The following is a 25,539-nucleotide window of genomic DNA, read 5'->3' on the forward strand; positions in this document are numbered from 1 at the left end:
TTATTTATTTTATTATATTTATTTATTATTTTATTATATTTAATATATATATATATATATATATATATATATATATATATATATATATATATATTTATATATATATATATATACACATATATATATTTAATATATATATATACACACACAATTTTCAAATAAAATTATATTGAAATATATGTAAATATTTATTTATTTTTATTAATTATTTTATTACATTTAATATATAAATATATATATATATACACACACACACACAGGGCCAGATCCACATACATCTGCGCCGGGCGCAGCGTATCTAAGATACGCTACGCCGCTGTAACTTACTTTTGTTTTGTTTAAATCCACAACGAATCCGCGCCGTAAGTTACGGCGGCGTAGCGTATCTGTTGCGGCGTAAGGATGCGGAATTCAAATGGAAGTGATGGGGGCGTGTTTTATGTTAATACGTCGTGACCCAACGTTTTTTTTTAACTGCGCATGCGCCGTCCCTGGGGGTATCCCAGTGCGCATGCTGGAAATTAAACCGGAACCAGCCAATGCTTACGACGGTGACGTCATTCTACGCAAATTCCTATTCGCGAACGACTTACGCAAACGACGCAAAAAATTCAAAATTGTACGCGGGAAGGACGGTCATACTTAACATTGAGTACGCCTCAGAACAGCAGCTTTAACTATACGCCGGAAAAAGCCGAACGCAAACGACGGAAAAAAATGCGCCGGGCCGACGTACGTTCGTGGATCGCCGTAAATAGCTAATTTGCATACTCGACAGGGATTTCGACGGAAACGCCACCTAGCGGCTGCCGAAAAATTGCATCTAAGATCCGAAGGCGTACGAAGACGTACGCCTGTCGGATCAAGCCGCGATGCCGTCGTATCTTGTTTTGAGGATTCAAAACAAAGATACGACGCGGGAATTTTGAAATTACGCCGGCGTATACTTGCAACTACCACCATTTTATTCTCCATTTTCTCTGCTTTCAAAAAATATATACTTTTTAGGAGGGTTTACAGTAATTCCTAGCAAAAAAAAAAGATTTTAACGTGTGCAAAAAATAAAAGCAATTGCCGGGCAGGCAAATGGTTAAGCAAACAGGAAGTGACAACAAATCTCCCTCATGGGGTCACAGACTCCATAAAAACGACTGAATTTATTTTTTTATGATTTCCAGACTGTATGCAAAAGCAAAAAAAAATATGTTTTTTGTCTGGAGTTTTCTTTTAACAGCTGATTGTATTGCAGATGCCGGGGGTTGGGGGTTGGGGGTGAGGAGGATGAATATGTCGGGTCAGTGAAAAAAAGGGGACGCGTCTGAGCTGCTTGGGATTCCGGCTTCAGAATGAGCCCTCTGTTGGACGTGTCCAATCTCCGGATCTGCCTGGATACAAGCTGGCCAGCCGGTGCAGTGAACAGCAGGCGCACAGTGAGGGCCCACGGAGCCGACCAGCGTCACGCCTGGGCTTTTGGGTCTGCTGCAATGATAATGTGACATTACAGGCTGCGTAGGATACATTATGCAAAGCAGGGAATGGCGTAGACAAATTCCTCAATTCTGCACCCCCCCCCCTCTAGAGTCCATGGCACACAATTTGTAGGCTTTTGTTGTGGGGGTGTCAGGGGGGGTCAGCACATGAGACCGCATATTTTCTACACATGTAAATATACACCTACTGGGCACATGGCGTGCCGTTTAAAGACCACTAAACTGGTTTAAAGGGCCAAGTATGGAGAATGGTCCATTGTTGTCACCATCAGGAAACCCGTCCTGAGAAATGCCATGGAGGAATGTGAGAGGAAAGCGGCTGCAAAGAGACTGCAAGAGATCCGCAGCACTGAGATGCAGCAACAGATGAAAAAAAAAAAAAGGTGAAACCAGTTTTCTATTAACCACTTTCCCTTCATGACCAGGCCATTTTTTGAGATACGCCACTTTAACTGACAATTGCACGGTCAAGCAACGCTTTACATAAATAAATTTGATGTCTTTTTTTTTTCAAAAAATACTGGAGGAACATGAGATGGCCACTCCAGAGCCTTCACTTTATTCTGCTGCAGCCAATGGCAGGTGGACTTGGCCTTGTGTTTTGGATCATTGTCATATTGGAATGTCCAAGTACGTCCCATGCGCAGCTTCCTGGCTGATTCCCCAAAGAGCCTCTCCTTACATCAGGGTCCGCAGAGAGCTCCCCCCCCCCCATTGCATCAGGCTCCCCAGAGAGGCCCTCCTTACATCAGGGTCCCCAGAGAGCCGCCTCTTAGATCAGGGCCCCCAGAGAGACGCTCCTTACATCAGGGTCCCCAGAGGAGCCCCCTCTTAGATCAGGGCCCCCAGAGAGACGCTCCTTACATCAGGGTCCCCAGAGAGCTCCCCCCTTGCATCAGGCTCCCCAGAGAGGCCCTCCTTACATCAGGGTCCCCAGAGAGCTCCCCCCTTGCATCAGGCTCCCCAGAGAGGCCCACCTTACATCAGGGTCCCCAGAGAGCCCCTCAATACATCAGGGTCCCCAGAGAGGCCCACCTTACATCAGGGTCCCCAGAGAGCCCCTCAATACATCAGGGTCCGCAGAGAGCCCCCTCTTAGCTCAGGGCCCCCAGAGAGACGCTCCTTACATCAGGGTCCCCAGAGAGCTCCCCCCTTGCATCAGGCTCCCCAGAGAGGCCCTCCTTACATCAGGGTCCCCAGAGAGCTCCTCAATACATCAGGGTCCCCAGAGAGCTCCCCCTCCTTACACCAGGGTCCCCAGAGAGCTCCCCTCTTGCATTAGGCTCCCCAGAGAGGCCCACCTTACATCAGGCTCCCCAGAGAGCCCCTCAATACATCAGGGTCCCCAGAGAGCTCCTCAATACATCAGGGTCCCCAGAGAGCTCCCCCCTTGCATCAGGGTCCCCAGAGAGCCCACCACTTACATCAGAGTCCCCAGAGAGCCCCTCCATATTAGAGGCAATAATAGGGGGGGGGGCTCCATATTAATTGCCATGATAAGGTGGGACGTGGTGGAGTGGGACTCCATATTAATGACCATGGTTGGGGGAGGATTCCATATTAATGCCCATTATAGGGTGGGACTCCATAAAAGCGGCCATGATGGGGGGTGGGTGGGGGATTCCAAATGAATGCCCACAATAGGATGTGACTCCATATTAATGGCCATGATGAGGTGGGACTCCATATTAATTGCCATGAAGGGGGGACTCCATTTTAATGGCTATGATTATGAATTTGATGTCCAACAACCTTATAGGTGTCTACAAACATTTGCCCATATAGTGTCTCTCCTGAAGAACCATCAGGGAAGTCGGTTGATGAGGGATCACTGGTACCAACTATGCCCAACCATGATCCTGTGCCCTTCCTCATAAATCGGGCCCAATCATACAACAAGATTGCAGCCCTCCCTGTCTGAAGTCCTTGTCCATCCCTACTAACACAAGGAATAAGCAATGACCCTAAGGCCGCGTACACACGATCGATTTGGACCGATGAAAACGGACTGAAGGACCGGTTCATCGGTCCAAAACGTTTGGGTGTGGGCCCCATCGGTCAGTTATTATCGTTCGGTCAAAAAAAAGAGAACTTGCTTTAAAATTGAACAGATGGACGCCTAACCGATAGGTCAAAACTGATCGTTAGTATGCAAAAGCATCGGTCAAAAGGCCGCGCATGCTCAGAATCAAGTCGACGCATGCTTGGAAGCATTGAACTTCGTTTTTTTCAGCACGTCGTGTGTTTTACGTCACCGCGTTCTGACACAATCATTTTTTTTAACAGATGGTGTGTAGGCACATCAGACCATCAGTCAGCTTCATCGGTTAACCGATGAAACGGTCCTTCAGTCCGTCGTTTTCATCGGTTATGACCGATCGTGTGTACGCGGCCTGGGTGTTGTTTGCCTTTATCAGGCCCTCCCACACTCAAAGGTCAAGTTAGACCATAACTTGGCAATATTCATGAGGACTTCATTGATCCTCCTTATCCCAATCTACAGGATGATGTATGCTGCTCTTCTTAGCGTGACCCCCATCATCCCACATAGATCGCCTTTATCTTCCCCCAGCCATTTACACAATATACGGATCTTCGCACAGGACTTGACGGTGTGTCCATTGGATGGCGTTCATCTCACCTCGTCCTGGGCCGCAATCAGTGTAACGGCCTCTTTAATAATGCATGGTGACAACGTCTTTAGCGCTCCGAGTTTTCAGCACATTAAAGCACTTTATGGTTGTAACATGCATTATTAACATGTCCCCTCTGTGATCACTTCCATTCCCCGTGTCACTTCCCTGGACAGTGTAACTGATAAGAATGGAGGAGACAGAGATAGGAAAGGGCTCCCTCTCTGTGTGAGGTCTCTTCCCTTCCGCCATCCCTGATGTGTGATCTCCATTAAAGTGGGGAGAGTGTCAGGCCCCATACACACGATAGAATCCATGCGCTTGAATTTATCCGCGGATCGGTTTCAGCGGATCGGCGGATTTATCTGCGGATAGATTCTATCGTGTGTATGGGGCCTCAGATGTATTGTTTTCATCCTAAGTGCAATGCATCCAAAGTAATGTGTAAGGCCGGCCATACGCGGTGCAAATTTCTTCACAGGAGGACAGAACCATCCTTGTTCTGGCATCTACTTCCTGGGCTGAGATGCCAGCTCAGAGATGGCACAATCATGGAAGCCCAGGTTGCGCAGGCACAGCAGCCCATTTGTTTAAAAATTAACTGAAAATCTCATGAAAACCGCATGGTGCTATGTGTTTCCATGCGCTGCGATTTCAAAATTGTGGGGGTGCCTTCAGGGGTGTCACTAAGGGTGATGTCACCCGGTGCGGGAAAAAAAATGGTGACACCTCCCCACCAACTATAGTCACCCCTCAGTACTGACCCCCCTCCACTAACTACAGACCCCCCTCCCGCAGTTTAGACCCCCCTCCATCAATACAGACCCCCCTCCATCAATATAGACCCCCTCTCTCAGTATAAACCTTCCTCCTCAGTGCAGACCCCCCCAGCAGTACAGACACCCCCCTCAGTGCAGACCCCCCAGCAGTACAGACACCCCCCTCAGTGCAGACCCCCATCAGTACATACACCCCCTCAGTGCAGACCTCCCCAGCAGTACTTACACCCCCCCTCAGTGCAGACACCCCAGCAGTATAGACACCCCCCCTTCAGTGCAGACCCCCCTCAGAGCAGACCGCCCCCAACAGTACATACACCCCCTCTCAGTGCAGACCCCCCAGCAGTACAGACACCCCCCCTCAGTGCAGACCCCCTTGCAGTACATACACCCCCCTCAGTGCAGACCCCCCCAGCAGTACAGACACTCCCCTCAGTGCAGACCCCCCATCAGTACATACACCCCCCTCAGTGCAGACCCCCTATCAGTACATACATCCCCCCTCAGTGCAGACCCCCCATCAGTACAGACACCACCTCCTCTCAGTGCAGACCTCCCCAGCAGTACAGACCCCCCCTCAGTGCAGACCCCCCCCAGCAGTACAGAAACCCCCTCCCATCAGTGCAGACCCCCCCATTAATATAGACGCCCCCTCAGTGCAGACCTCCCCAGCAGTACTTACACCCCCCCTCAGTGCAGACACCCCAGCAGTACAGACACCCCCCTTCAGTGCAGACCCCCCTCAGAGCAGACCGCCCCCAACAGTACATACACCCCCTCTCAGTGCAGACCCCCCAGCAGTACAGACACCCCCCCCTCAGTGCAGACCCCCTATCAGTACATACACCCCCCTCAGTGAAGACCCCCCCAGCAGTACAGACACTCCCCTAAGTGCAGACCCCCATCAGTACATACACCCCCCTCAGTGCAGACCCCCATCAGTACATACATCCCCCCCTCAGTGCAGACCCCCCATCAGTACAGACACCCCCCTCAGTACAGACACCCCCTCTCAGTGCAGACCTCCCCAGCAGTACAGACACCCCCTCCCCTCAGTGCAGACCTCCCCAGCAGTACAGACTCCCCCCTCAGTGCAGACCCCCCCAGCAGTACAGAAACCCCCTCCCATCAGTGCAGAGGGGGAGGCGGCTTTGTTATGCTCTGCTGAGGGACACAGTCGCAGGGCAAGGCACGGGGCAGCGGGCGGTGTTAGTGGCGCCGCTACCCACGGGTGTCATCCGCACCCCCCGCACCCGCCTAGCAACACCACTGGGTGCCTTTAGGAATGAATGACACCAACCCCTACGTCAGCAGCGCGTTCTTGCTGTTTTTGCAGGAGTGCGTTGCGATTGACATGAAGTCCTGCACCCGCATAGATGTGAACCTATCCTAACTCCTGGTGCCTCACCTTGTGACTTGCTACATAGTTACAATTAGACATGTGCAATTCGTTTCGTTCCAAATTTGTTTTTTTAATGAATTTTGACAAATCCGTAAATTCGGGTACATTATTACTTTCTGCCAGCTATCCAGCAATATGTACAGGAAGTAATCCAAAATTCCAGCAGGTCCCAAAAAGCAAAGCAGTAAAACAGTTTTTTAAAATTCAACATATTATAACGCGGATTACCCGGGTGAAATGACGAGAATGCGTGTTTACTTACAGTGTGCAAGTGTCTCAGCATTTCCACATACCTGGAAGGAAACAAAGAAATAATCAGCAACAGAAGATAAAACACAGGAAACGTTGTGTCCACAGCAGCCAATCAGAAAGAAGCATCCTTCAATTTGTTTTTGGTCATTTATAATATTTATACATTTCGAAGATTATAACCTAATATTTATAGAAATTTGTAATGATCTGTATAAAATTTAAATCAAATAATAATAATAATACTAGTAATAACAATAATAACCATAATAATAACAACAACCACAACAATATTAACACTAGTAATAAAAATAATACTAGTAAAAATAATAAAAGTAAGTCTCTGTCAACACTGGGGCGGCTTCAAAGTCGCCCGACTCTAAAGCCACCCCGGTCAGAATGACTTCAGCGCGGCTCGCAAACTACTTCTGTAATAAAAGTCAATGCAAGTCGCTCTGAAGTCGCCCTCAAATGGTACAGGAACCAATTTCTAAAGGCACCTGACAGGTCCGAGCCTAATGCCCCGTACACACCATCACTTTATGTGATGAAAAAAAACGACATTTTCTGTGAAGTAAAAAATGACGTTTTTGAAACTTCAATTTTCAAAGACGAAGTTGCCTACACACCATCGTTTTTCTCACAATGTTCTAGCAAAGCGAGGTTATGTTCTCACCACTTTTTCCATTGAAGCTTGCTTCATAAGTAGCTTCTGGGCATGCGCGGGTGAAAAAACTTCGTTTTAAACGACGTTTTTTACTACACACGGTCAATTTATGTGAAGTAAAAGTTGACGTTTTGAAAAACGACACATAAAATTGAAGCATGCTTCAATTTTTTTTGGTCGTTTTTTAGAAGACATAAAACAACGTTTTCCCCCACACACGGTCAATTAAAGTGACGTTTTTAAAAACGTCATTTTTTTTCATCACATAAAGTGATGGTGTGTACGCGGCATAATAGTAATAACAACAACCACACTAGTACTAGTAAAAATAATAATAGTAATAAATAATAATACAAATAATCAATCAACTAATTTTTATTGTATTTTTCTACATTTTACAACAAAAGAAAAACATTTATAACATTACCATCACATTACCCCACCCAACATCTGTGCAAAAAAAATAATAAAAAAATACAAATAATCATTATAACAACAACTACAATAATAATACTAGTTATAAAAATAATAATAGTAATAATAATAATAATAATAATAATAACCACAATAATAATACTTGTAATAATAATAATAATAATAATAATAATAATAATAATAACAACAGTAATATTATTATTATTATTATTATGATTATTATTGTGGTTGTTACTACTATTAGAATTATTATTATTATTATTATTATTATTATTATTATTATTATTATTATTTTGGCTAGTATTATTTTTATTACTAGTATTATGATTATTGTGGTTGTTATTATTATTATTCGTTTTATTAGTATTATTTTTATTACTGCCAATATTATTATTTTTTACTAGTAAAATTATTATTACTACTAAATTTATTATTATTGTGTTTGTTGTTACTACTATTACTATTGTGGTTGTTATTATTAATACTATTATTATTATTATTTTTAACAACAATAATAATAATATCAACCCCCACAACTAAAACAATAATACTAATATTTCTACAGTACTTATCAAATAGTTTTTGGAGTCTTTGAAGTAATTTTATTGAATTGTGCAAAAAATAAATAAAAAATAAATAAAAATAATCATAATAACAACAACCACAATAATAATAATACTAGTAATAAAAATAATACTAGTAAAAATAATAATAGTAATAATAATAACATTTCAAATGATCATAATAATAACAACCACAATAACAAAACTTGTAATAGTAATAATAATAATAATAATAATAATAATAATAATAATAATAATAACAACCACAGTAATATTATTATTGTGGTTATTGTTACTACTATTACTATTATTATTATTACTAGTATTATTTTTATTACTGGTATTATTTTTTTTTACTAGAAAAATTATCATTACTAGTCATTTTATTTGTATTGTGGTTGATGTTACTATTATTACTATTATTATTATTGTGGTTGCTATTATTATTATTATTATTATTATTATTATTAACAACAATAATAATAATATCAACCACCACAACTAAAACAAAAATTATAATATTTCTACAGTACTTATCAAATAGATTATTATTATTATTATACTAATATATATCATATTATTATTATTATTATTTGTTATTATTATGCTACATTGTAGCATACATTCATGATATAACAAATACATAATTAAAATATATAAAATAAAAAAATACTGCAGATTTCCTTCTTTGCAATGTCTTAATGTCACGCTTACGGGTCTGTTCACATATGGGCGCTTCGGTATTGCGTGCAGAATTGCCGCGATTATGCCCGCAATTCCAAATGGCAGGATCTGCCAACGCACCCCAACGTGGCAATAAAATCACATGACCTCCATTCTTGGAAGCCGCTCTGAGCAGAATCATAGAAGTACGGGAATGAAGTGTGATTTGTGTCTTTGTATTGCGTTGTCTTCCGATCTCGTACTTACTCTTTCTCGGAGGCGAGAAGATTCTCCACGATCGCCAGCGCTCTGGTTGGTCCGTCTCTCTAAAGCAGAATAAGAATAATAGAGAATCACAATGGTTTTCAGGTTATATAATCACACAAGTGTATCATTATATCTATTCCTATCCGAAATACTTCAATCTGACCTCTGACCTTCCCTATAGACTCAGGTGTAGCGGCTCCTCTCCTGGACTGAAACGGCTCCCTTCTGATTTCACCGCACACTGTGAGCTTCTCACCATGTGCATTAGAAGCTGCAGCAAGTCAGAGCCCCGCCCCATTTTCTGGCTAGAGAACATTAAGCATCATCTCGACCAGTGGTCTCCAGACTATGGCTCGGGGGCCGCATGTGGCACTTTGCTGGCCTTTTTCCGGCCCTTGGGGCAATATGCCTCCCACTGACACCAACAATGGGGAACTATTCCCTCCACTGACACCAATGATGGGGAACTATTCCCTCCACTGACACCAATGATGGGGCACTATTTCTCCCACTGACACCAATGATGGGACACTATTTCTCCCACTGACACCAATGATGGGGAACTATTCCTCCCACTGACACCAATGATGGGGCACTATTCCTTAGAGTGACACCAATGATGGGGAACTGTTCCTTCCACTGACACCAATGATGGGACACTATTCCTTACAGTGACACCAATGATGGGGCACTATTCCTTAGAGTGACACCAATGATGGGGCACTATTCCTTAGAGTGACACCAATGATGGGGCACTATTCCTTAGAGTGACACCAATGATGGGGCACTATTCCTTAGAGTGACACCAATGATGGGACACTATTCCTTACAGTGACACCAATGATGGGGCACTATTCCTTACAGTGACACCAATGATGGTGCACTATTCCTCCCACTGACACCAATGATGGGGAACTGTTCCTTCCACTGACACCAATGATGGGGCACTATTCCTTAGAGTGACACCAATGATGGGACACTATTCCTTACAGTGGCACCAATGACGGGACACTATTCCTTACAGTGACACCAATGATGGTGCACTATTCCTCCCACTGACACCAATGATGGGGCGCTATTCCTCCCACTGACACCAATGATGGGGCACTATTCCTTTCTATGATACCAATGATTGGGAACTTTTCCTCCCACTGACACCAAATGCTGCGATGTTTACCATGCTTCAGTTTTAGAATGAACAAGAATCGGTACCACACATAGTGATAAGGGTGTGCCCAGACACACCTGGCACCCCCCCCCCCCTCTGAATGAATACACTCGCTCACTGTGTCCATTCATAACTGAAGCATAGTGTTTACTATGTTTTAGTTTGTGAATGAACAGGAAGCCACTCAGCACAGAGCACTGTTTGGGCTTTTGGGCTAATGCGGTAGGCTGTGCACACCTATGGCCTCCTGGGATTTGTACATCACATATCCCAGGAGGCCGCAGGCTTTCAATGATGAACAGGAGGAGGGGGCGAGGCTATCGGTGCATGATCGAGAGGCCCACCTGCTGAACCCAGAAGAGCCGGCGAGCCTCTCGATGACGTCAGAGAGGACATGGCCGCGCGGGGCGGAGCTGTGGCCGGTAAGGAGATGATCTCAGTGGGTCAACGCTGGATACCACTGGATGGGTGAGTATCTGAAATGCGCAGATACCACCATCAGGTAAGCGGGGCAAAATTAAAAATAAAGGCCCAGATTCTGAAAGGACTTACGACAGCGCAGCGTCATGTACGCCGTCATAAGTCCTAATCCGACCCGTCGTATCTATGTGCCTGATTCTTAGAATCAGTTACGCATAGTTATCCATTAGATCCGACAGGCGTCCATTAGATCCGCTAGGTGGCGCTTCCATCGAATTCCGCGTCGAGTATGGAAATTAGCTAGATACGCGAATTCCCGAACATACGCGCGGCCGACGCAGTAAAGTTACGCCGTTTACGTTAGGCTTTTCCCGGCGTATAGTTGCCCCTGCTATATGAGGCATAAGTGCGGCGTAACAATGTTAAGTATGGGCGTCGTTCCCGCGTCGAAATTTGAAAAAGTTACGTCGTTTGCGTAAGTCGTCCGTGAATGGGGCTGGACGTCATTTACGTTCACGTCGAAACCTTGCGGCGTACTTTGGAGCAATGCACACTGGGAAATTCCACGGACGGCGCATGCGCCGTTCGGGAAAAACGTCAATCACGTCGGGTCACAGTAGATTTACATAAAACACGCCCCCCTGATCCAAATTTGAATTAGGCGGGCTTACGCCGGCCGATTTACGCTACGCCGCCGCAACTTACGGAGCAAGTGCTTTGAGAATACAGCACTGGCCCGTCTAAGTTGAGGAGGCGTAACGTAAATCGGATACGTCACGCCGCCGCAGAGATACGCTATTCTACGAGAATCTGGGCCACAATGTGGAGGTCGTGCCGCAGTTCCTCTTTAAGTAACAACCTGCAGCAGATCTCAGGAAAAATCAACACGTCCCGATAGAGAATTACAGAAACTCCGAGCGAAACGCAAGCAAATGTAATTCCTGAGATTTATGGCGCAGTCACAGAGTACACTGTCTGTTATTGGGGAAAGTGACAGATTATACGGCTTCTCATATGGACCGCAAATTTCATTTCCTTCCTTGATGTAAACTATAAATCTACATTTTATGGCGGATAAAAAAATAAAAAATAAAAAAAGGGAACAAATAATGTAAATAGAGGGCGGCCATGAGTGGAGGAAGTCAGAACAAAAAAAAACAACCCGATATCAGACATTGAGTGACTCCAGAACATCCTGTGTCACCTCGTGACCCCAGTGACCTCAGAGCACCCTGTGACTCACGTGGTCTATGCATCCCTATGTCTGTTAGGCCCCTTTCACACGTGCGGACCGTATGTCCGCTTTTTCATCCATCCGTTTGCGGATGAAAAAGGGACATACATTTGCCCCTATGTGATTGCGGGTGTCAGCGGATGACACCCGTAATCGTCCGCCTCCGCAAACATCCGATTTTGCAGACGGAAGAAGATCCTATTTTTTTCTTCCGTCTGCGGATCGGATCAACACGGACATAGGGGAGAGCGGAGAAAAGACAGGGCGGTCCCTGCACAGTGTGCGGAGACCGCCCTGTCATCCGACGGCTCAGCGGGGATATACGGAGCGATCCCCGCTGAGCTCACGGACATACGGAGGCGGATCATTACTGATACGCCCTGTGTTAAAGGGCCCTTTGTGTATCCCAGTATGTCCCGTGTCATCAAGTGACTCTGTGCACCCAGTGTGCCTCTATGACACCTGTGTCTCCATGTACCCTCTAGTACAGTGGTGGCAAACACAAGGCCCGCCAGACCTTGCCATGTGGCCCGCGCAACGGGCCGTCCATTGCCACTAGTGGTCCAACGGATCGTGACCGATCCGTGATCCGCGGAGCGCACCGCTGCCTCGGCCTTAGGAAAGGCCGCGGCTTCGGCCTAGCTCCGGAGCGGTCGGCCATCTTGGTACACCTGCCGGCGGCGGCTGCCTAGGTGCGCGCTGATGTCATCACCCCTCCCTCATCTGCTCGTGGATCTTCTAGCCGGCTATTCTGCAAGAGCGCGTAGTGCAAGTACAGTGAGTTTTGCTATTACTAGTGGCGGCAATGTGGGACTGGCTATTATTACAGTGATTACTAGTGGGGGCAATGTTGGACTGGAACAGTGATGACGAGTGGGGGGCAATGGTGGATGACTGGATGTTACAGTGAGGGGGGGCAATGGTGGATGTTACAGTGAGGTGGGGGCAATCCCATCCTACCCCACCCTATCCCATCCACCCCCATCCCATCCTACCCCACTCCATCTCACCCCACTCCACCCCACCCCATCTCATCCCATCCTACCCCACCCCATACCATCCTATACCACCCCATCCCGTCCCCATCCCATGGCACCCCTCCCCCACCCCATCCCATCCACCCCCATCCCGTCCCCATCCCATCCTACCCCACTCCATCTCACCCCACTCCACCCCACCCCATCACATTGCATCCTACCCCACCCCATACCATCCTATACCACCCCATCCTGTCCCCATCCCATCCTACCGCACCCATCCACCCCCATCCCGACCCCATGCCATCCCATCCTACCCCACTGCACCCCATCCTATCTCATCCCACCCCATCCCAACTCATCCTACCTCACCCCATCCCAGGGTGGATGGGAGGATGGAAGGAGAGTGGAGGGTGCAGAGGTCAGATATTGCACACGGTCCATAGCATACTCCTATATCCTGCATTTCGTACGCAGCAAACTCCTGAACCCTGCGCTCCATAAAACCAGTAATAAACAAATGCAGTGACATTTGTTTATGATAATAAATAGCGGACACATAGTCTTACAGATACAACCGGCCCTTTGAGGGCAACCATACTGCTAATGCGGCCCCCGATGAATTTGAGTTTGCCACCCCTGCTCTAGTATGTCAATGTAATCTCTTGGACAGACTCTCCCCAGGGTATGTAGAATGTTATATAATACAGCCTCTTCTAATACCCCTAGAAATACTGAGCATTCAACCCATGCAATGAGTTCAGCTTTAAACTCAGTGGTCCAGATTCACAAAGGACTTACGACGGCGTATCCCCGCGTACGCCGTTGTAAGTCCGAAAGTGAGCCGTCGTATCTATGCGCCCGATTCATAGAATCAATTACGCATAAATTTGGCCAAGATACGAGCGGCGTAAGTCTCCTACGCCGTTGTATCTTGGGTGCATATTTACGCTGGCCGCAAGGGGCGCTTCTGTAGATTTACACGTCGAAAATGTAAATTAGATAGATACGCCGATTCACGAACGTACTTGCACCCGCTACGCCGTTTGCGTTAGGCTTACGTCCGGCGTAAAGTTACCCCTGCTATATGAGGCGCAGCCAATGCAAAGTATGGACGTCGGAACAAGCGTATCTTTTTGCGTCGTTTACGTAAGTCGTACGTGAATGGGGATGTGCGTAGGTTACGTTCACGTCGCAGGCATTGAGCCGGCGTATCTTAGGGAGTAAATTCGACGTGACACTGAGCATGCACGCGCATGCGCCGTACGATCGGCGCTTCATTTGCATGGGGTCACGGCTCATTTTAATAAAACACGCCCACCTCTTCCACATTTGAATTACGCGGGCTTACGCCGGCCGATTTACGCTACGCCGCCGCAACTTACGGAGCAAGTGCTTTGTGAATACTGCACTTGCCTGTCTAAGTTGCGGAGGCGTAGCGTAAATAGGGTACGCTACGCCCACACAAAGATACGCTCTCCTACGTGAATCTGGCCCAGTATCTGTAAAGAAATACATTTCACCCTTTAAATGGGCAACAAATGTACTATTCTTTTCTAGTGTGGGAAAATTCGAGCTTCGGTACTGCACCGGCTTGAGGATGGGAGCTCCCTTAATAGTTGTATCCTCCTCGGTAATTAGAGTAATTCTTACGGTAACGCTTTTCCTGCTCTAATGCTCTACTCCTGTAAACCGGGCAAGCTCATTTACTAGTGTCTTGGTGGCTGCCCTCTTCACAGTTCACAACCAGAAGTGACCTCAGCAAGACTGGCATCACTTCGGGGTAATAATGCACACTGGGCGCTCGGCACGTCCTCATATCCCCACCATGCTGTGTGCCAAGTTCTCGGGGAGGCCCCACTTCCACCACTTGTATACATGCAAGATAATCCTTTGATTGATATGTCCTCGTACACAGCTGCCATTGCCTGGTGGGTCATACGACTCTCACCCCACCCCGCTTGGCACATCGGGCAGGAAGTGGCACAATCTATACACGTTCGGCGGGACGTCAAGTGACAGCGTAAACATGAGGGGGGCGGAAGGCATTGGGTGTCAGCTAGATGTTCTGCCTGAAATATTCTCTATCAACTTCATATAGAAAAATAAACAGAAGTTGGATATACTGTATGAATGGCTACAATGGGGTAGATTCAGGTACATTTGCGCATTTCTTATGGAGGCGCAGCGCACCGTTTTGCCGCTGCGCCTCCGTAAATTACCTGCGCTATGCTCGATTCACGGAGCAGTAGCTCCGTAAATTGTGTGGGCGCTCCTGAAAAATGCCCGGCTTAAGAGCGCGCAATTTAAATGATCCCATAGGGGGCGTGGATCATTTAAATTAGGCGCGTTCCCGCGCCGAACGTAGTGCGCATGCTCAGTCGGGAAACTTTCCCGACGTGCATTGCGGTAAATGACGTCGCAAGGACGTCATTTGCTTCAAAGTGAACGTGAATGGCGTCCAGCGCCATTCACAATTCATTTACGCAAACGACATAATTTTTCAAAAACGCGACGCGGGAACGACGGGTATACGTAGCATTGGCTGCCCCTGCTAATAGCAGGGGCAGCCTTACGCAAAAAACGACGTACGCATACAACGTAAACTGCGTACGCAGGGCGCGCGTACGGTTGTGAATCGGCGTTAGTATGCAATTTGACCACTACCGGACGCCACGTAGCGGCCTGCGTAAGAATGCAGCCTACGATATGACGGCATAAGAGCCTTATGCCAGGCATATCTTAGGCTGCAGTCGGCGTATCGAGGTTCCTGAATCAGGAGCATTCGATACGCCGGCGCAAGTAAGCAATTGCGCTGCGTAACTATGGTTACGCAGACGCAATTGCTCTCTGAATCTACCCCAATGTTTTTTGTGTCTTTTTTTTTGTTGTTGGAAAGTAATGGTCCACACTTTTTTTTTTTTTTGAGGCCTGTGGTCACAACAAAAGCCTACTGGAAGTACGCATGATCCCATAGCTCCCATCTGTTCCCCATTCAAAGCAATTGTCCCTTTTTTGGAACTAAATCTCAATGTCCCTCTTTCCTTCTCAGATGTCTCTCTTCTTGGTCAGATGTATAGACCTTTATAAAATAAAAAAATGGTAAACTACAGTACTTTGAACCTTTATTCACCCTTTAAATTAACCTTTCCTATTCAGAGTTCTGTGGAACCCCAGGGTTCCTTCAGAGGTTGCTAGAGGTTCCCGGAGCAATCAGGAATTTCTGCTTCTCAGATACCGTATATATACTCGAGTCGAGTATAAGCCAAATTTCAGAGGTTGCTAGAGGTTCCCGGAGCAATCAGGAATTTCTGCTTCTCAGATACCGTATATACTCGAGTATAAGCCAAATTTTTCAGCACATTTTTTGTGTGCTGAAAATCCCCCCCTTGGCTTATACTCGAGTCACCTTTTTGCGCCTGATCTCCCAGAATTTGGGGACCCAGTTCTGCCCGGCCGTAGGTCCCCTGGACCCCAAACCTGGCACACATGTAGCCCCACTCTTTCTCTACAAGTGTGCAAAGCTTGTTGTCCGGGGAACCTATGGCCGGGGAGCACCGATTTTTCAAAGCCGGGAACCCCCTCCATAGACTCCCATGTTAAACTGTAATTTCTCCAGTGATTTTGGGGACCCGGTACTGGCCGGCCGTAGGTCCCCTGGACCCCAACCTTGGCACACATGTAGCCCCACTCTTTCTCTACAAGTGTGCAAAGCTTGTTGTCCGGGGAACCTATGGCCGGGGAGCACCGATTTTTCAAACCCGGGCACCCCTTCTATAGACTCCAATGTTAAACTGTAATTTCTCCAGTGATTTTGGGGACCCGGTACCGGCCGGTTGTAGGTCCCCTGGACCCGGAACTTGGCACACATGTAGCCCCATTTCTCCTCTACAAGTGTGCAAAGCTTGTTGTCCGGGGGACCTACACCTACACAAGGCTGTGTGCTGGAGCTCCCTCCCCTGTCCCCCATTTTTCTCTTGGTGTCAGGAGAACTTGTCAGATGATCAGCAATGATCAGCTTTTATTTATTTATATACATCCTGGCCCAGATTCTCGTAGGAGTCTGAGCCGTCGTATCTTGGCGCCTGATTCAAAGAATCAGATACGCCAGAATTTGTATAAGATACGACCAGCGTAAGTCTTCTACGCCGTCGTATCTTAACTGCATATTTACGCTGGCCGCTAGGGGCGTGTACGCTGATTTACGCCTAGAAATATGTAAATCAGCTAAATACGCCAATTCACGAACGTACGCCCGGCCGTCGCATTACAGTTACGCCGTTTACGTTAGGCTTTTCCCGGCGTAAAGTTACCCCTGCTATATGAGGCGTAGATGAGGCGTACCAATGTTAAGTATGGACGTCGGAACAGCGTCGAATTTTTCACGTTTTACGTTGTTTGCGTAAGTCGTTCGCGAATAGGGCTGGGCGTCATTTACGTTCACGTCAATACTTTCACGGACTTTCACGGACGATACTTTCACAGACGTCGATACTTTCACGCACGGACGGCGCATGTGCCGTTCGTAAAAAGCGCCATTTACATGGGGTCACATTAAATTAACATAAAACACGCCCACATCTTCCAAATTTGAATTAGGCGGGCTTACGCCGGCCTATTTACGCTACGCCGCCGCAACTTTGGTTTGAGAATACTGCACTTGCCAGTCAAAGTTGCGGAGGCATAACGTAAATAGGATACGTTACGCCCGCACAAAGATGCGCGCTTCTACGTGAATCCGGGCCCCTGTGTCCCAAAAGAAAAAAAAAAATGTTGGCGTATCTATTAAGTGTTAGCTGGAGTTTGGCTTTAATTACTGCATTTAAATCTGCTAGTCCATCTAACATTTCCCTCCCCACAGGCTGACAATACTGCTGTCCAAATGTGCCGCCTGTGCTCCTTCATCCAGAGTAGGGGGGCGCTCTAATACAGACCTCCTGTTACTGTCCAGATCACCAGGTGAGGGGGGAAAAAGCCTAAAAAAACAAAAGCTGCCACATCTATTGATTGGTAAGGTGCAATATATGACATTTTTGGTTGTTGGTTTAATTCGGCTTCTATGGTAAGATGTTTCCTCTGTGCCCCCCCCCCCCCCCCCCCCCGGGGCAGTGATAGAATTAGTAAGTAATGGATTTGGCTGGAGGAGACGGCGGCATTTACTGATCTATAGATGAAGCAATTATGTGGGTCAGCGGAGACAATTATAGACACTTTTATATGGGGGGAGCCGCAATGTTATAGGAATCGTTTTTTTCACCATAGAGGTCAAAGGGCAGAGACAGATGAAATATAACAAAAATAGCAACTCAATAAAAAATGGCAATTACAGATCATAAAAAACAAACAAAAATACAGTCCTGTCAATCCCTCTCCCCAAAGAAGCTTTCACTCTGACATCATAGCAGACTTATCTACCAATTACATTGGACACGTCCTCCTCAGGTATGTTCTTCATGTTACATCCAGGCTCAGTATTGTGTAAGATTAACCCTTCCAGGTATTTATCACAGAGACCCCAGTACTCCCCCTGACAATGCCTTCATCTGCTTTTCTCTCCAGAAGCACGCTGCCATTTTTGTTCAGGTATCATCATAGGAGTTGCGCACAGGGTGTGCCGGGTGTGCCTGAGCACACCCTAATCACCCCGTGCCGGTTATTCTTGCTTCCTGTCTCCCCCCCCCTCCCTACAGTGCTGCCAGCTTCCCTCCTCTCATGAGGGTGGAAGGGGTTGGTAAATATTTTTCATTATCCCTTTCGGAATGAACACAGTAAGTGATCTGTACCGATCGCTCCTGACTTCATTCTTAACTGAAGCATAGGGAACTGTGTTTACTGCAGGCTTCAGAGAAAGGGACTGGGGAATCTCTGTTCTCAGTTTATTTCTATGTCTCAAAAGTGAGACATCAGGGGTCTGTATAGACCAGGGGTGTCCAAACATTTTTCAAAGAGGGCCAGATTTGATAAAGTGAACATGCGCGAGGGCCGACCATTTTGCCCGACATTCTTTGAATCATTGGCCCAGATTCAAGAAGCAATTGCGCCTGTGTAACCATAGGTTACGCAGCGCAATTGCTTACTTGCTCCGGCGTTACGAATGCTCCTGATTCAGGAACATCGTAACGCCGACTGCAGCCTAAAATCTGCGTGGCATAAGGCTCTTATGACACGCAGATTTTAGGCTGCATTCTAGCGATGCCCGCTAGGGGGCGCTCCCATTGTGCTCAGTGTATAGTATGCAAATTGCATACTAACACCGATTCACAATGTTGCGCAAGCCCTGCGTACGCAATTTACGTCGTTTCCGTACGGCGTGTTTAGCGTAAGGCTGCCCCTTCTAATAGCAGGGGCAGCCAATGCTAAAGTATACCCGTCGTTTCCCGCGTCGCGACGTTCGAATTTTACGTAATTTGCGTAAGTGATTCGTGAATGGCGCTGGACGACATTCACGTTCACTTTGAAGCAAATGACGTCCTTGCGACTCCATTTGCCGCAATGCACGTCGGGAAAGTTTCCCGACGGAGCATGTGCTCTACGCTCGGCGCCGGAAGCGCGCCTAATTTAAATGATTCCTGCCCCCTACGGGATCATTTACATTAGGCGCCCTTACGCAGGGCAAGTTTACACAGCGCACACGCAATTTACGGAGCTACTGCTCCGTGAATCGCGGGTAGCGCAGTAAATTTGCGGGGGCGCAGGGCAAAAACGCTGCCCTGCGCTCCCGCAAATAAGGGGCAAATCTACCTGAATCCGGGCCATTAAAATTAAATGAAAAGGAACTGTCCAACAAGAATTCTCTTGCCTTTGTGGCTGTGTGTGTTGAAGAGCCTAAGGATGAGCATTTTATTTGGATATACTGTATTTATCGGCGTATAACATGAACAGGCTTATAACGCCCACCTTCACTTTAAGAGGGAAGTTTCAGGAATTTTTTTTTAAATAAAGAACTGTAAAGCAAAATAAGGGTCAGTGCCCATCAATGCAGCCTAATCAGTGCTCATCTGCAGCTTCACCATTGCCATGAATGCAGCCTCTGAATGCAGCCTCACCATTGCCATGAATGCAGCCTCATTATTGCCACGAATGCAGCCTAATTATTGCCATGAATGCAACCTCACCATTGCCATGAATGCAGCCTTACCATTGCCATGAACGCAGCCTCACTATTGCCATGAACGCAGCCTCACCAGTGCCATGAACGCAGCCTCACCAGTGCCATGAACGCAGCCTCTGAATGCAGCCTCACCATTGCCATGAATGCAGCCTCACAAGTACCACGAATGCAGCCTCACCATTGCAATTAATGCAGCCCCACCATTGACATGAATGCAGCCTCTGAATGTGCGGCGCTCTGGGATTCGTTGGGGGCTACAAAAGAGATATATATCCAAAATTACCAGTGGAGCCACATTAAAGCGAAATGCGGACCCCAATTGGCCCCCAGGCCTGACTTTGGACATGCCTGGTATAGACCCTGGATATTTCACCAAAGGGGTTTAAAAAAAAATATGTAAAAAAAGAATAAAAAATAATATTGTAAAAAAAAATGTAAAACAATATTGTAAAAAGTAATCAAAAAATACTACACTAAAAAAAACGGACACCAATCTTTGCTCTGCTGACACGGCCCGGGATATTGTACTTCCTGAAGAATTGTTTTTAAACAATTTTTCTTAATTATTGATCAATAAAATATGTATACTTTTTAATATACTTCTTTTGGATCAATCTATTAGTACATGCACCGTAAAAATCCCACAAGTATTTCTATATCTACACTGCTGCTTGCTGTCTTCTCCGGCGCTGTAATCAGTGCCGGGCCGGTTCTCCGGGACTAGCTCCTGTGCACGTGCAAAGGGGTGACAGCATCCTTCGCCGGCCAATGAAGAGGCCCGAAGACTGAAACTCAGAAGAAGATGCCGGCGCTGGTGAGGGACCAATGGACAGGGGAGTATTAACCCTTTAGTTCCGCCTCCCACCCTCTTTGCCTCCACTCATACGCCTTACGTAGGCAGCAATAGACTCTGGGGCAGATTCTCGTAGAATGGCGCAAAAATGGGCGGGAGTAATGTATCTCATTTACGTTACGCCGCCGCAAGTTTTTCAGGCAAGTGCTTTATTCACAAAGCACTTGCCTGTAAAGTTGCGGCGGCGTAGCGTAAAACACCCGGCGGAATTCAAATTCGGCGGGTAGGGGGCGTGTTTCATTTAAATGAAGCGCGTCCCCGCGACGAACGAACTACGCATGCGCCGTCCCTAAAATTTCCCGGCGTGCATTGCGCTAAATGACGTCGCAAGGACGTCATTGGTTTTGAGTTTTGACGTGGACATAAATTACATCCAGCACCATTCACGGACGACTTACGCAAACGACGTAATTTTATAAATTTTCGACGCGGGAACGACGGCCATACTTAACATTGGCTGCGCCTCATATAGCAGGGGCAACTATACGCCGGGAAAAGCCTAACGTAAACGTCGTAACTTTACTGCGTCGGCCGCGCGTACGTTCGGGAATTCGCGTATCTAGCTAATTTGCATACTCGACGGGGAAATCGACGGAAGCGGCACCTAGCGGGGAAAAAAAAATGCAATTACGATCCGACGGTGTAAGAGCCTTACGCCTGTCGGATCGAATGGATATCTATGCGTAACTGATTCTAAGAATCAGTCGCATAGATACGACGGCCCAGATTAGGACTTACGACGGCGTACATGGCGCTGCGCCGTCGTAAGCCCTTTGGGAATCTGGGCCTCAAACTTTTTGGTTACAGCTTGAAAACAGGATAATGAACATCATAAAGATAATAAACACAGAAGAAAACAAGCCCATTTTGACCGCATCCACAATCTCTTTTCCGTGGTGAGTGCCGGATCTCCAACTTTACTTTAAATGTAATCAGTTGCCAATTCAGCCCCCCCGGCCACAAGGGTCGGGCTCTGGGGACTACTTGGGCTTCCCGCCACCGACTCTCTACTCAGTACCTAACCTTGAGTTTGAGTAAATGGTCCTTCTAGAATTGCGCCGACTCTATTAATCAACGTAAATGGACGCCACTCCATCAGCCGTCTGATCAGTGCCGTTTTTAGAGGCATTTGGCGCTTTTTTTTCCCGGCCTTTAAACACCCCTAGGTATCCTTGAACACATAAGTATTTACAGGCGTAAAATAAAAATAAAATAAAAAACACGAGTAGAGTTCAGTAGAGGGGCATTCGGTCAGAAAAAAACGTGGAATGCGCACAAACGCATCTATGCGCACTTGCGGGTATGAGCACTAATGCATGAGTGCTATACAAATGCACTGGTTACTGTGTAAATGTGACTGGCATTGAAGGGGTTAACCACCAGGGGGCTAGGAAGGGGTTAAGTGTGTCCTAGGGAGTGATTCTAACTGTTAGGGGGCGTGGCTACGAGTGACACCTCACTGATCACTGCTCCCGATGACAGGGAACAGACGATCAGTGACATGTCACTAGGCAGAACAGGGAGATGAGGGCCCGGATTCACAAAGCACTTGCGGCGACGTATCCCGAGATACGCCGCGTAAGTGCAAATATGCGCCGTCGTATCTGTGCGCTGAGCTCACAAAACTAGATACGCCTGAAAATATACTTCATCCGACCGACGTAACTTGCCTACGCCGGGGTAGAGTGGGCGCATATTTACGCTGGATGTATTTGGCGCTCCCATTGATTTTCTATTCGCATATGCAAATGAGGGAGATACGCCGATTCACGAACGTACGTCCGTCCGAGGCAGTGCGCGTAAAGTCATACGTCCGGCGTAAAGTTATGCCCCATAAAGGAGGTGTAACTCAGCAGCATCCATGCAAAGGGCTGCACCAGGGAACTCAAGCCAACATATTTTACGACGTTTACGTAGGACGTGAATATGACTAGGCGTAGGTTACCTTCACGCCGTAGGCAGTGATCCGACGTATCTTAGGCAGTTGTTCCGACGTGATTGTGAGCATGCGCACTGAGATGCGTCCACGGGACGGCGTGAATGCGCAGTTGGCGATACGTATCTGTCTGGCGCTCGGCCCATCATTTGCATGGGGTCACGCCTCATTTGCATGGCTCACGCCCACTTACGCCGACTTACGCCTGAGAAACCCAGCCAGATTTGGGAGGAAGTGCTTTGTGAATCCAGCGCTTGCCTCTCTGCGCTGCGTCGGCGTAGCGTAAAGGAGATACGCTACGGCGGCATAAATATGCGCCAGTGTCTGTGAATCCGGGCCGTTATGTTTACACTGACATCTCCCCGTTCTTCAGCTCCGTGACCCGATCGCGGGACACCGGCGGACATCTATGCCTACCCCTGATAAAAGCACCTCCCCCACAGTGAGAAAACACTCGTTAGGTACACATTTATATATCAAATACAAAGTTTATTATTTCATCTCCATTAAAATATCTAAGCCATTTTACAAGGCGGGGTCGCGCTTTAGGCCACCGTGGCACAAACAAGATGTGCTGTCAACAGGTCTTCCATCTGTCGGCAGGAAATATTACCGCGTTCTCGAGATATTTTTGTCCTTGCTATTTTCTACCTTTTTTATTTTCACTCGCCTCGTATTTACAAACAGCGGCGCAGGCATCGACGCCCCGGCGCGAGGGCGAAAAACATTTCTATTCTATTCCGCCCATTGTCTGTGTTTTGACTGCGCTGTTTACAACCCTTACAGAGGGCTCTGACCGGTGGGGGCCCACCGTATGATGGAGGGAGGGAGAGGGCCCCCCCGGGGCTGGGCTCCCGAGGATATTTCTGTTTATCAGCTGCAGACAGAAGGGGCGGCGAGCCAACGCGAGGTATTAAAAATAGAACTTTCGGGCCAACCCTTTCGCTGTCAGAGTTAATGCAGGTTTGTTGGATATGTCAAAGAGGAAAGTGCAGTTACCTTGAGAGCCAACCAGGAATAACCTTCAGCCGTCGTTTTCACCAAAGTAGGTCAAACGTGGCATTTTATGGCTATTTTGTGTTGCAGTACATGAGGTCGAGCTGAGCTGCGTTGGGATGCAAAAGTAGAGTACACTTATACCTTGTACCCTGGAAATTGGTGGTGTGGAACTCATCAGATGTGAGGAACCTTTTAGTGGGGGGTCAGCTTATGAAGCTTGGTAAAAATACAAATGAATTCCCACAGAGGACTGGAAACCATTGGCCTGAGGGAAAACATAACCAATTAGCCATGGGGGGCACACACAAACACAACCAACACAACCATCCAGACCTTGGGGGCACACACAAAAACACAACCAACACAACCATCCAGACCTTGGCGGCACACACAAACACAACCAACACAATCATCCAGACCTTGGGGGCATACACAAACACAACCAGCACAACCATCCAGACCTTGGGGGCATACACAAACACAACCAGCACAACCATCCAGACCTTGGGGGCATACACAAACACAACCAGCACAACCATCCAGACCTTGGGGGCACACACAAACACAACCACCACAACCATCCAGACCTTGGGGGCACGGACACCGGCACAACCATCCAGACCTTGGGGGCACACACAAACACAACCAACACAATCATCCAGACCTTGGGGGCACACACAAACACAACCAACACAATCATCCAGACCTTGGGGGCATACACAAACACAACCAACACAACCATACAGACCTTGGGGGCATACACAAACACAACCAACACAACCATACAGACCTTGGGGGCACACACAAAAACAACAAGCACAACCATTCAGACCTTGGGCGCATAGACAAACACAACCAACACAACCGTCCAGACCTTGGGGGCTTACACAAATACAATCAACACAACCATCCAGACCTTGGGGGCACACAAACATAACCAACACAACCATACAGACCTTGGGGGCTTACACAAACACAACCAGCACAACCATCCAGACCTTGGGGGCATACACAAACACAACCTTCCAGACCTTGGGGGCATACACAAACACAGCCAACACAACCATCCAGATCTTGGGGGCATACACAAACACAACCAACACAACCATTCAGATCTTAGGGGCACAAACGAACACAACCAACCAGCCCTTGGTGGAAAACACAAACACCACCAACTAGTCCTGGGGGGCACACAGCCAATTTTCTTTGGGGCCAAACACCAACACAACTCATTAGCACCAGGGCCAAATGCAGACACAACCAACCAGCCCTGGGTGGCAAACACAACCAATTAGCCCTGGGGGGGCAAATGCAAATACAGCCAACTGTAACCAATCAACTAACTCTGGGGAAGGTGAAAGGCAAGCACAACCAACTAGCCCTCTGGCTTAAACACCCACAACCAGACCTTGGGGGCACACACTAACACAACCAGCCAGACCTTGGGGGCACACACAAACACAACCAACCAGACCTTTGGGGCCCACACACAAACTCAACCAACTAGATCTTGGGGGCACACACAAATACAACCAACCAGACCCTGGGGGCACACACAAATACAACCGACCAGACCCTGGGGGCACACACACACACCCAACCAGACCTTGATGGAAAACGCAAACACAACCAACTAGGGCTAACACAGCCAATTATCCCCAGGAGGCAAGCACAACCAAATAGTCCTCGGGGG

General features: G+C 47.3%; 1 protein-coding gene across 2 annotated transcripts in view; it reads right to left on the reverse strand.

Annotated features, from left to right (window-relative positions):
* FGD5 (FYVE, RhoGEF and PH domain containing 5) overlaps positions 1-25,539 on the reverse strand; it is a 171,587-nt gene that overhangs the window by 95,104 nt on the left and 50,944 nt on the right. For both annotated transcript variants that reach the window (XM_040358875.1, XM_040358874.1), the window contains exons 4-5: positions 9,149-9,207; positions 6,567-6,597 (exon numbers count right to left, since the gene is read on the reverse strand). In XM_040358875.1, coding sequence (XP_040214809.1) covers positions 6,567-6,597; positions 9,149-9,207 — 90 coding nt within the window. The remainder of the gene's footprint in view (positions 1-6,566; positions 6,598-9,148; positions 9,208-25,539) is intronic.

Source organism: Rana temporaria, chromosome 7 (assembly GCF_905171775.1).
Source record: "Rana temporaria chromosome 7, aRanTem1.1, whole genome shotgun sequence".
Taxonomy (NCBI): Eukaryota; Metazoa; Chordata; class Amphibia; order Anura; family Ranidae; genus Rana; species Rana temporaria.